The 12,855-nt window shown below is 36.9% G+C and overlaps 1 protein-coding gene and 1 non-coding gene across 3 annotated transcripts in view; one reads left to right on the plus strand and one right to left on the minus strand.

Annotated features, from left to right (window-relative positions):
* The window catches only part of LOC136440328 (polycystin family receptor for egg jelly-like), a 42,199-nt gene extending 37,575 nt beyond the window's left edge, over positions 1 to 4,624 (minus strand). For both annotated transcript variants that reach the window (XM_066436298.1, XM_066436297.1), the window contains exon 1: positions 4,452 to 4,624. In XM_066436298.1, coding sequence (XP_066292395.1) covers positions 4,452 to 4,533 — 82 coding nt within the window. In that variant the 5' untranslated portion in view covers positions 4,534 to 4,624. The remainder of the gene's footprint in view (positions 1 to 4,451) is intronic.
* A 1,245-nt stretch (positions 4,625 to 5,869) lies between these two features.
* On the plus strand, positions 5,870 to 5,941 carry Trnae-cuc (transfer RNA glutamic acid (anticodon CUC)). Its single transcript has one exon. It is a non-coding gene; the product is annotated as a tRNA-Glu (tRNA).
* Positions 5,942 to 12,855: the final 6,914 nt, after the last annotated feature.

Below are 12,855 nucleotides of genomic sequence, written 5' to 3' on the forward strand. Positions count from 1 at the left end.
TATTTCTTATAGGCACCGGCTATTAGGGCAGCCCTGTTTAATGTCTGTATATGATTATACAGCCAAAGCGATAGATAGACAGATAAATAAACATCTAATTTGCATTTAAAGCTTTAAGTTCGGTCCTTCGACAAAAATGAAAGAAATCTAAATCATGAAGAAGTTACTAACAAGCATCTTTAAATTTCTTAACATACATGTAGCACTTGTGGCATACTAGCAGTAAAATAAGAGAACACAAGAACAGGCTTGTCAGCGTGAAATTTTGTAATTCTTAAAGTACTTAGAATATCATCATGACTATATCTCTGATTAAAGTTGATTTTCTCACCCCTTTGATCACATTACCCTTATCTTCTACAGGTGTAATAGAAACAATGTGAAGACTGACAATCGTTTACATCCTGGACGTTCTATTTTGAACGTGTTACAATATCGGCACGCCTTTGAGCCGGGAGATGAAAGACGCACCGCAAACTACGATCAAATAGTGACGAGTACATGCTGATCGGATGCGTGTTTGAGGTGCAAAGATTATGTACATTACGGTAACAGCGGTTGGTAAGGGAATACACATGTATAAACATAAGGATATCTTTGAACATCTTACATTTCTTTCCTACTGCTATTCGTAACCTCTCACGATTCTATAGTTTGTGTGAAAAATGTAGACTAAATGTTATTTTTACGCTTAAGTCTAGTATCTCTAGGACGTATACGGCATGCCCATAGTAATGCTACATTTCTGTACACAAGACTAACGGTATGTAACTGGACAACATTGCCTAACAATGGTTGATGTGGCTACGGAGTTTGTTGAGGTACGCCCAAATATATATGTGGTTTTATCTAACACTTTGCTAATAGTAGGTAGATCTAAAAACCAGTCTATTTGAAGATTCGTAATTTATGCCACTGTTTATTCGTGTGTTTTTTTTTTTTCAAAATGAAATATAAAAAGAACCTTCTTTTGAGATTTGTATATGCACGATATTTTGTGTTATATTTCTGTTCAGCTTTATGATTTATGTAGTAATACACACGGTATACATTGGAGCCGTGTCCAGAACGACTAAAGAAATGTAATTTTGTCTTGGTTACAGTCATAAGCATTTTACATGTTGTATGTGATTTCTACAAAAAGTTCACATAAGATTTATTATCATAATATTCTTAAAGATATTTTGTCCGCATTCGCCCAGTTCTTTACATTTATAACTCCCCCATGTGTAGTCAAAATTTCTCTTTGAAAATATTTTATGCACTATTTCTACCATCAAAAATGTATAGGATACACCCCATTTTTACCATTAAATGAAACTCGACGGACACGAAGGTTTTCTCCAGGGTAGCTTTACCCTGTTCACGATATTTCCACCATCTTTGGACTTCAGTGGTGTAAAAATATGCCCATTAACACTTAAGCAAGAAGAAACAATTTAGTGCAATGTTACGTTGTTGTGGATTGTGTCTTTTCAAACTCTACTTTTGCACACATAAATTATTTGTGTCTATAGCTTTAAATCAAAATTTAGTGATACAAACATGACTGGCATTTGGTTATTCTTTCAAAGACAGTAATTTATATTGAATGACGTTTATGTTTTAAAGAACATTGACGATTTTGTACTTAGATTGTGGACTGTCTAATTTGAGAATGCGTCTGGATGATTTCGGTTAGGCTTTGAAAAGGTATTGTATAGTATACTTGTCTAGTACATAGTTGCAGCATAGATTTATGGGTACATGGATACAAAATCAGATATGCAACACGGAAAACTTTTTAAATGGATTAACCAAAAACGCTTCTCATATACAGAACTAAATCAAAGTGAAACAGCCTTCCACACGAGTTGCAAAATATGTTATTACACGGGAAATTCAAAGAACTACAGAAACACATGTAGGCGAGACTACGAAAACTAAAAAAAAAATTCGATGAAACACATACGTTTAGCTAGTTTGAAATTATCTTATGTTGATTGTAATTCTATTCTTTTTATGTTCTTCATTTACCTCTTCTGCAAGTGTAGCTGTCACTTCAGTAGGTAGCTAAAGAATAGTTTTTTTGTTCTCCAATAAACTACGACACACTTTGTAGGCAACATATGGAGTATAAAAAAGGATGCATTTCACATGAGTAACTCACAAGCTAAACACCATAAGACTTGAATTGCGCAATGTTTTCTTGGTATTTTCTATGCATTCAAAATATGGGAATCAGGAAAAGGGATTATAATTTATTCGTGCCGAGAATGGATGAACTTGGTAAGAGAAATCAAGGGATCCTAAATGAACAGTTACTCGAGCAACTGGATAGATTTGTAAACGGTCAGCTATTTCAAGTAGCACCCACCATCTTTTATCAGTAACAATAAAAACATAATCTTCTCGGCGAAGATAATTACAAGATCTAATATATGTAATTCACGTATGATTGATATGTGAATGCAATGAAAACAAATTTTTTGACTTCGTGGTTTGAAATTTGTTATGCCCGAAAGTTGTAATAGCTGTACATAATAATAAAACTAAGTTGTACAGAGGTAAGCAATACTGGCGTTGGCTCTTCAGAAATATGATTGTAAAATAAAGAGTTTATGGCATTTGTTTGTTCAAGTACATGAAAGATGTGATGACGAAAGTGACTGGTGACAACATTTCGTATTTTTGCTCTATTCCCCAATTCAACTATTTACATAATAATAGCCACGGGGTACTGAACTCTAAGATTGATAAAAATAACGAAATGAATATATTTTCAAATTCTGTATCCTCTATGTATGCTGCAAGACCCGTAAAAGTGTTTTGTTTACATCAACCATTTCTCTATGCACCGGTAAATATTGTACCAATAGCTCAAGACTGCAATGGACAGCAATATAGACTAGCGTAATCTTTTAAGTTGAAGTTTTGGGCTGCATTTCCTCGACGGAACGTTTACTAAACACTTCTTAACTTTGATATGATTAGAAATACCAACCATCAGAAGTAATATATTAACATCTATCTAAAGAAGTTTTAGAAGGGGAAAATTCGCAATGATCAAAACTGGAGGCAGACGGGTTTTCGGTACCTAATGGTTTCCGATGCTCTATTGGATGATGTCGGGAATAGTAGCAATGCCAGATAATGTTATAAACTGTCAACATTGCGAGATAGCGTTCCTGTATGCATCCTTATGTTTCAAATATGTTTTTTGTTTGAAACAATAAAGGAAACGATTTCATAGTCAGTTTGGATTTATATTCATTTACGACAGGTATGTAAATAATTTCTTAAGGCACATAAAAGTATATATATATATATGTATATATATATAAATTGATATAAACGTTATCATCGTTTAAAAGTCTCTCAACTCAAGTAGTGTTATAGAGCAACCGATTGTTACCGATTGTTACATGGAGGACAATGTGTCATCCAAAACTAGTACTCCAAAGAAATGCACTGATATCAAATACGCAACTTGACCTATATAGGGAAAGGCTAAAACTGCTTACAAAATCAAATATGTACTAATGAAACGCCGACAGTGCGTATACAGTATCCTCGAAACAAGTTGTCTTCGAATATATGTACTTATCTAAAATGACAGAATTAGATCAGCCAGCGCTAGTCGTTTTGAGGTTTCCCGATAGTGTTTTGTGGTGTACATGCAAAGGCCGGTGCTGATTATTTTCTTATGGAGTTTTATTATTCCCAGTAGACAATTGAAGATGAAAAAAAATCCTCTTTGGTAAATTGTTCCAGGCAGTATAATCCCGCAGAACATTTTAGGTTTATTTCTTTTCATATCAATTTTATCTGATTGTAAGTATATCGTCACGACATGATTTGATTGTACGGATATGAAGATTCTTTTTTAAGAATCCGCATGAAGAGGAAAACATCAAATGTAGCCCGAGAGGAAAGCTCTGACGTTTTGTTGCTGTCAGCGTAACTGAAGTTTATCATGCATCGTTTTTTCTACATTATTCTTTAATCCAAGCATTTAGTCTTATTTTTCCTAGATAATGGGTGTGCCAGTTTTCATCTATGAAAATTTCAGTTTTGGACAGCCTTTATTTGATTTTCTTCCAATGATCCGATACCACGTTTTAATCTTCTTCCCATCCCATATATATTTATACTTGTATTTAATGTTTTGAATGTCCACTTGTAGACTGATACAATATATGTATTTCGTTTCTTCTGATTAACACGGGATTTATACATGGTTTGTGGAAAACTGTATGATAAGTAAAGCCCGTTTATATTATGGACACCATTAAGAATACGTTGAATCTTATTTCATAGACGGTCTTTCTCCAAGCTAGCAAAAATAATCTTTGACATATCACATGTAATGTAAGGCATTCACAATAACAAATGTAACATATTTTCTTGCGATACTCCGTATTCTCTATCAAAGTTTAAGCTATTATACGATACAAAACCGTACAACTTACCGTAATTTGCGGCGTAGCTCTCCGGTAAAAACAGGAAAATCGCCGCAAAGACCACGACAGCGTGTAGCCGCCACTGGTCCATGGCTGCGGGGTAAAATCTAGACGAATCCCACTGTAGAAAATCCAACGTCTTTGCTTCTACTGCAGAGAGAAAAACGCCTTACCACCCGCAGCTGTAACTATCTTTCTATAGAATGATTCAGTTGTTGCAAAAGATCACGAATCACACGTCAGAATCATTTTGTGTTATGAAAGATTGATAATCAAATCTGTACAGGTATTTCAACAGGGTTATGAATAATTCAAAGTATTGTAAAACTTTATTGTTTTCGGGGAGAGTGTCATTGTTTGAGTGGATGTGGAAGACGGACGGTTTGAAGGATGAGTTTTGTTGTTTCAAATCGCAAGGGAGTTTTTGGAGAATTGTTTGCGTATGACAAAGAGCAGAAGTCAGTGATTGCATGTCTACGAAGTCGCTAGTTAACACCGGTAACAAAATAATGCATAATTTAGTTGGTTTTGTTGCCATGGCTATATAAATTTTACTTGGAGAAAGGAAAAAAATACTTCGAGTGATTCATTGTGACTCATTCCATTGAAATGTGTCCACATAATCGGAAATCTAAAAAAAACGCAGCAAAAAAGTAATAGTGTACATGTTATTTTTTACATTTCCGAATCAACTGAAAAATATACTGATGACAGAAGATGAATGAGGTAGGGATTGAAATGATTACAGTAATTCTAAGAAAGTTTTTCTCTCCGTTTCTGATTATATTCTCGTAATAGCCATGCCCTGTACGTGAAATATATTGTAATTTAGCATTTACATGCCAAATATGTCGAAAAAGGAGGTTATCAATACTAGTGATCAATATATGTAATTCACTTGTATGTGTAGATAATCCAGATAGAGATGATATGATAGTATCAGAATATGACTTCTCACAATGAAATTAAGCTAACCTTGCTGTGGTCCCTAAAGATGAAGTCCTCATACAAAACCAAAGTTTTCCAAACGAAGCATTTTCATAATATGGATAATAAAATTGTTATGATAGCTTTTGTTGTGGGATCTGCCGAATCATATGTATGATTGTTTTGATATCCCACATTATGACTTTTACAATGAAAAGAATGGTTTGAATAAGACGATTATGTTTGAGTGTATCACACATCTAAAATTTATCTAGGAAATAAGATGTCATACAATGATGAATTTGTAAACAAGTTAAAAAATAAAGAAGATGTACTTTATTAAATGTTTGAAATAAGAGTTCGAATACGAGCAAAAATTGATCGTTAACAGAATTGCACTGGTTGCAGTATGAAGAAATATCTGGTTTTATTTCGACAATGGATCACTGTAGGGACTGTGATTGTTATTCCGATTTTATAGGTCATTGCATTTCAGCGACTCCCATATGGTCTAGTGGTTAGGATTTGGCGCTCTCACCGCCAAGGCCCGGGTTCGATTCCCGGTGTGGGAAAGGCGTTTTTTAAATTTATTTTACCTCTCGGGGTGTACAGGCCTATGATTGCTTGAATGAATTTTGAAGCATGGTTAGCCTGTCAGGCTAACCATGCACCTCCTGAAAACATTTAGTACATAAATAACAAGAAGATTTGTTGTTACAATGTTCAGAATAAGAGACATTTAACACTAATGTTTGATCCACTTACGGCAGCGCTGCTTTCGGTAGTGGCCTTATTAAGAGAGCGCATATACATGTGAGTATTTGTTATAACACAGAGCAAAGGTAAACTGGGCATGATGCAAAGGTATTTATGCGCAACATTTTGCACATCAGGTCAACGCTGTATCAGTTTTTCCAACAGATATAGTTCTGTATAGCAAATCTTCACTTTTTTCTATTCCATTATCATTCTTTTATTGGAAGATACGAATGAAATTTTAAAAAAAAATCATTTGAAATATTTAAAGAAAAAAGAAGATATGGTTGCTTGACATTTACAATCAGCGAAATAAAAGTACATAACATAGACCGAAATGGTTGATGCTTATTTTCTTTTACAAGAATCAAGGCTTGAACGTTAGAACACGTCGCCAGGGATATAACAAGGGAGCAATATTGAAGATGACATCTAGTCAACCGTACTAAACCTTCCATCCACTTTTACCTATGTTCTTTATGAGTATCATTAATTTGTTGTTTGCTTTTTTATTCCGGCACGCATAACCTAAACACAAATCAATATTTCATCGATGGAAGACAATGCTAGAGCGAAAAGATAACCTTTCAAACATTTTCCCGTGCAATATATGTAGTTTGAAAGAATAAATCGTTATGGTGACTTTTATCGGTCATCGTATGTAAAACCTAAGATTGTAATTTTGTTGTAGTGAACATTTTATTCCATACTTATGTCTTGTTTAATGTTAACTGATGTTGCCATACTTTGTACCTGCTACAATAGTCGTGCAATTAAGTTCTTCTTCTTCTTCTAAAACCCCGGTCACACATAGCCGAACATGGCCTCCCGACTCTCCCCCGACCATGGTTAAGAGTGATTCGGGAGCTAGGTCAGCTGTGGTCCGCTGGCGTTCGGCTGAGTCGGATGGCGTTCGGCTCAGTCAGCTGGCGTTCGGCTGATTTTAAAGCATTCGGCTCTGGACGGGGGGTCTGGAATGGGTCGGTTGTTGTTGCGGTTGCCTTGTGTTCGGCTGGTATTCGGGAGAAAGTCAGCAGTAAAATTAGAACCTTAACCACGCCAGAACCACTGCTGACTTACTCCCAATTTGTTTCCAACCTACCCATGACTCACCCCGAGACCGTAGACAAATCTTTGCTAACTCATCCCCAACCAAGTGACTACTATCGGAACGTGGGCGAATCACCCCCGACCTTCACACAACCAAAAACAAAGAAGAACACTAAAAGCCGGATTAAAGCTAGCGATGATCCGAATTCGATCTCTCGGTGATGTTAACAACATAGAAGAATGGATAGTTATGATTAAAAACGAAAATGACTCCTCTTTTGAAAGTCGTTGAATATGTCCATTTCAATTTGTGAGAGAGTCTGCAATCGGCCGGGGATTAGTCAGGAGAGATTCGGCAGTCTGCGGCTAGTGGTCGGGATGGTTGGGTGTAGGTTAGGAACACTAAGATAAAACGCTAGTGTTCAGTCCAGCTTGTTTGCATGCTACTGGGTAAAAGCTACATTTTTCGGCCCTACGTTTCATATCACGACCCAATCAGTTTTGTACTACGTTTTATTTTATTTTGTACTACGTTATATGTTTTATTACTTTCTTCAAGCTCTTTTTTTCTTTCTTTAGCTGCAACAGTTAGTGGCGTCGGTGTGGCACTGGACTGAACCAATAGGTCCCGGTTTTGATGCTGACTACGAGTATGCCCCGACGTGTTGCCTTCGCGCTACGGATTTGGTGCGCCGATGTACAAAGAACCGTACAACAGTTAAAGCCAGACAAAACATGTGCTGAATCTTGGCTCTAGCCGAATACAATGTACTGGCTAGGACAATTTGTCCAAGACGCCTACGGTGCAACTGCATATCTTAAAATTAACTTAGTCTAGTGACCACCTCTGCATATAGAGATCACTTGGCCATCGTAAACTTTTAAATGGTCCCTTAAATTATTTTCCACTGACCCAAGCATTCAGTGTTAGAAATGCAACATGAAGTAAAAACGACAATTCTGTCAGAATGGGTTTTAAAGAGTGGTCATAACCTGCTTTACATTTCATGGTAGGACATTATCAAATTAATAAAAAAATGCAGTGTTAATTACTTGTGATTTATAAGACCAATCAAAAATATCTAAACTGTGCGTGAAGGATACATTAAAGAAATGTTGATATAAGATTGTATGACATAAGTCTTTTTTTAGATATGAGCGATCAGTGAACAATAAAGAATGGAAATACTTTGTGTGATGAGAAAGTTTCAGTCACTGAGGTTTTAAAACTAATGTTGCTACTAATGCTGCGATTGCAAGTATGTAACTTTGTAACTTTATATGGATCAGATTTAAACCCCCATTTTGTGGTTTTCCTTAGCTGTTAAATGTTTGAAGCGACGTTATAGACAGCTACCAGTTGAAGAGAGATTGTGCATATAATCGATTCATTGGAAAATGTAGTAGACTTCATTTGTGAATACCCTCATTCGAGAAATAAATTGAGAGAAATACTTTCGTGCAGTGCGGGAAAATGTGTGTTTCGTTATCTTCAAATCACTTGACTAGGAAAGTATGAAAGCCTTCACCAGACAGATTTATATCATAATTTTTAAAACATAAATTTGACCAATGATTTTCTGGTAGTACTCTAATATCTCATATGGGTACATCAAATGTACCAAATGCCATGTTTGAGTGAAATGTGAGTCTACAGTACCCGATTGAAATGATTTTATTCCTTTCAGCATATGGTTTTTTGAAAAGCATCGTTTATTTCTTTACGTGTTGAAGATGTTGTTGACTATATTGTAAAGATTTTGTGATTTGGCGGAAGTTCGAAGTGTGTTAGTCATTACCTATAAGAAATCCAGTTATTCTACCGAGTATTCAAAACATTTTGAAGACGTAGGAAGCTAATTGTAAAGGAAACCGTGTTGCCACCTTGTGTGTATACATCCTAAATACCACAGTCCCAATATTCAGGACTGGTTTTGATTATTCTTAAAAAAGTCGGAAGCTAATCGTAAAGGTGTGCACCTAGTGTATACTTGTTAAATACCACAGTCTCAATATTTAGGTCTGATTTTAATTATTTTTGGAAAAAACAAAATTCTTCTATAATTCTCCTAATGCCCAGTCGTGACCTAACCGCTTGTGAGGATCATAGCGTGCTTAAGTCACCCACCAACAACGGCAGGATAACAGTATGTCATTCAAAAGTCGCTATCAATGTTTTGTCCAATTTACAAATCGCCTCATCAACCGCGGCGGACTTCAAAGTGTCGTGCGAAGCCGCCGTCAACAAGAATTTTGTCCATCCTGATGCTATTTCCGGCCTTGTCACCTCTTTGAGAGAAACAACCCCGCAGGTGGGGGAATGTTGTCCAATCACGGCACGTCGATCAAATGCGACAGGTTAGTGGGAATTGTTGATGAGGTAACCCTGGGCAACGGACCACCCAAATAAAGCCCCACCTCCTCCAACTCGAGTGTTTTTGACTCCACTTGCAAATCTCCTGATTCCTATTCAGATAAGCCTTGTCGCTCAAATAAAAAAAAAACGAAATATGGGCAGCGAGTTTGCTTACAAGAGTTAAAGCTAAGAACAACAAGAGTCTTCAGGAATTTACTTAGTGTTTGAGAGTTTGCCTTCCGTGGCTCGCTACTGTTGGCAAATTGGACAGAATGTCCAAAACTTTGGCGTACCCCGCGACCTAAGCATTTTCGAGGTTGATTTTGGAAGGTCAATTTTTAACAGACTTCATTAAAAAGCCGCCCGAGGGGTCCTCAGGTGCGCTTCCATTGCAGGAGTACCATGCAACCCCGGAACTCCCGGCGGGCACATTGTCTTCTCGGCAGGGCCACAGGGAGGGAAAGTTTACCTAGCCCGATAAATTACCGGTCCCTGCGATTGCAGGGCTGTGTACTCATATAATTGTCGAGACGAGAGACAAAGAGTTACAGTGCCTTTTGATAGCAATATGGACGCCTTTGGTTATTTTTTCAATTTTACCGGAGGCGGGAATATTGGGTTTTAATGGAGTCGGACACTTCATTGGATGGAACGACCTGTATTTCCTTGTGTGTCGAGGGATATGGACTCCCACCGAAAAACTCATTAGCAGCCTAGAAACACATGGCGCTCATCTTATCATTTTGAAGTGCCCGCAGTTGATTGTATTAATGTTAATTAATGTAGAAATCGTATGACACCTGCAGCTTTTTCAAACAGCGAACTTTATACCCGTACCAACCGCTGCTTTGAAGAATGTAATTCGTTATAACCGTCATCTCGTTTAAATTGGTAGCAAGAACCAACCGCAGGCGAGGTTTGCGTTTGATGTCCTTTCGGCGTTGTTTATAGTTTATCAGGAAGCGTTTACGTCCTTTCCGATAAACTGGGCTCTACAAAGAAGTGTGTTTGTACCACTTGGGCTCCTAAGTTCCAAACGTACACACAATGGGGCCTTAACACTAAGACGATAAGAGGCACACGCTTGGCGCCATTGTAGGCAGACAATGCAGATTAAGATAGACTATGGAAGACAAAGATATATCACACAACGTACCGTTACTGACATCATTTCACAAAGATTGATGAAGAATCGCCGTGCTTGTGAAGAACAACATTGTCTCTTAAGTGTTCAGTCTTAATCCAGCTTTGTTTCGACGAAGTCTTGTCTTTTGTACAGGTAATGTTGGATGATCCCCAAAGGATATCTAATGACGTCCGATCATCACCATAGTGAACGTCTTAAATCAAATATCACAATAAGACGTATTCATCTATATCTTAGCGTAGGAAGAAGACATCAACGTTTCTCATATATAAATACATATTTTTATACTTTTGCTTCTCTTTGGAAAGATTTCAAGAGAGGGGGTTACTTTATGTCAAATCTATACAATACTATACAATTCCATAATCCTATTATTTTTTTGCGCTTTTAGTGGGTAATGCTTTAAAACTACGTTTGAATTAATTTCGAAGTAACATCGTCATTCTTAAGCTCATAAGATTTATCTTCCTTATGCAAAATGAATAGATGAAATTATGCCAAAACAGTTACTCAAGCAACTGGACAATCTTTTAATATTTTTCAAACACATTCGTGCATATTGTCCAATTGCTTGAGTAACTGTTTTTGACCTATACCTGGACGTCTCACCTTCATCAACGTAATGGATACATTTTACATTTTTTTCTATTATTTGATAGGTAATAACCAAAAATAGTGAGGTTTTTGATAAGGGAGTAAGTTAACACGTGCTTACTTATCGCTATGAGTTAATGTACCCACTTCAATCCGGATATGATTAGTGGGTAACAAACAGTAAATATTTGGACTCATGTGGACATTATGGATAAACATGCTACAGAAACATTGATACATAGTGAGACAAAAACGTACGATCTTTTTTAGTTTTTTCTGAAAAAAATGAATGAATGATTGAGTGAGTGAGTGAGTGAGTGATCATGAGTGAGTGAGTGAGCGAGCGAAAGAAAGAGTCCGTAAGAGAAAAAAATGAGTGAATGAATGAATGAATAACTCAGTGGCTGAGTGAGCGAGATTGTGAATGAGCCGTCAATAATAGAAAAATAAAATTTCATATCCTTATTCATGATATATGAGAAAAATGAGATTCAACCTGAAGATTTTACACGTTACAGATAATATGTAAAACATTTTGTTTGAGTCTCATTAATGATGAAATATATCTTTCTAATGAATATTCAGCAATAGCCATTTTTTTCATACGTACGACATAACGAACTCAATGACAAGGCATATCATTTATCATTCTCCGACAATTGAAATGGCTTAGAAAACAATATATCTAAGTTTCCCCGCAACAGAGAATGGCTCCAATTGACAACCCACAATTGAATGAAAGACTTTATCACGGCTAACACTTAAAGAATGCCTTTGATCCTTCTGTGCGAAGATCTACTGATAATGGAATGATAAATTGGAACATCAGTAGGCATTCATGGAAGGGCCAAAGGGCGAGATAGACTTATCGCTTCGCTATAATGTAACGGATCACCATAGGCACATTGATAAAAGAAACCGTGCTAACACCCTCTTTTCAGTAAAAACTGCGACCGTTCTGCGACCACTGAACAACCGAACATTCGACAGATCGCTAAACGAATTTCATGGATAAAGTTTTTTTTTTAATTTAGGTATTGTCGTTGGATTATTTGTTATATATGACATCATATTGAAATTACAAAAATTAAGGGTTACACTAATCGGATTTTGTTCACTGTACGGTCCCTCAGCGAACGACGTCTAGTTGAGGCGTACGGATGATAAGCCCACATTCCACTAGACGGCGCTCTTACTGAGACCCCACTGCGACCTTAGCTAGATTTGTGTAACACTTGACTTTATCATTGGAATATCATGCAAGGTATAGAATTATGACTGAAAAGACAATAACACACACAAAGCGTAAGAAGGTTCATTTTCTACCTGAAAGATTCGTTGAGCGCTCTGGTCAATTTTAGGTCACAGGGAGAGCACGGTGAGGTCGTCGCTCTAGTAGAATAAGCAAACAGGGTTCGTCCTTGGATCCGGTGGCCGGGTGAGCCGGCTTCTTGAGCTACGGAGCCACGCTACAAACCCTCCCGGAACATTAAGCTTGTTTTGATTGACTACGAGGAAACATGCTAGGTGTTGATTATGTTGGGGAGTCGTGTGATATGATGAGACGGCGCATAGCATACTAC

Source organism: Branchiostoma lanceolatum, chromosome 8, assembly GCF_035083965.1.
Source record: "Branchiostoma lanceolatum isolate klBraLanc5 chromosome 8, klBraLanc5.hap2, whole genome shotgun sequence".
Lineage (NCBI taxonomy): Eukaryota > Metazoa > Chordata > Leptocardii > Amphioxiformes > Branchiostomatidae > Branchiostoma > Branchiostoma lanceolatum.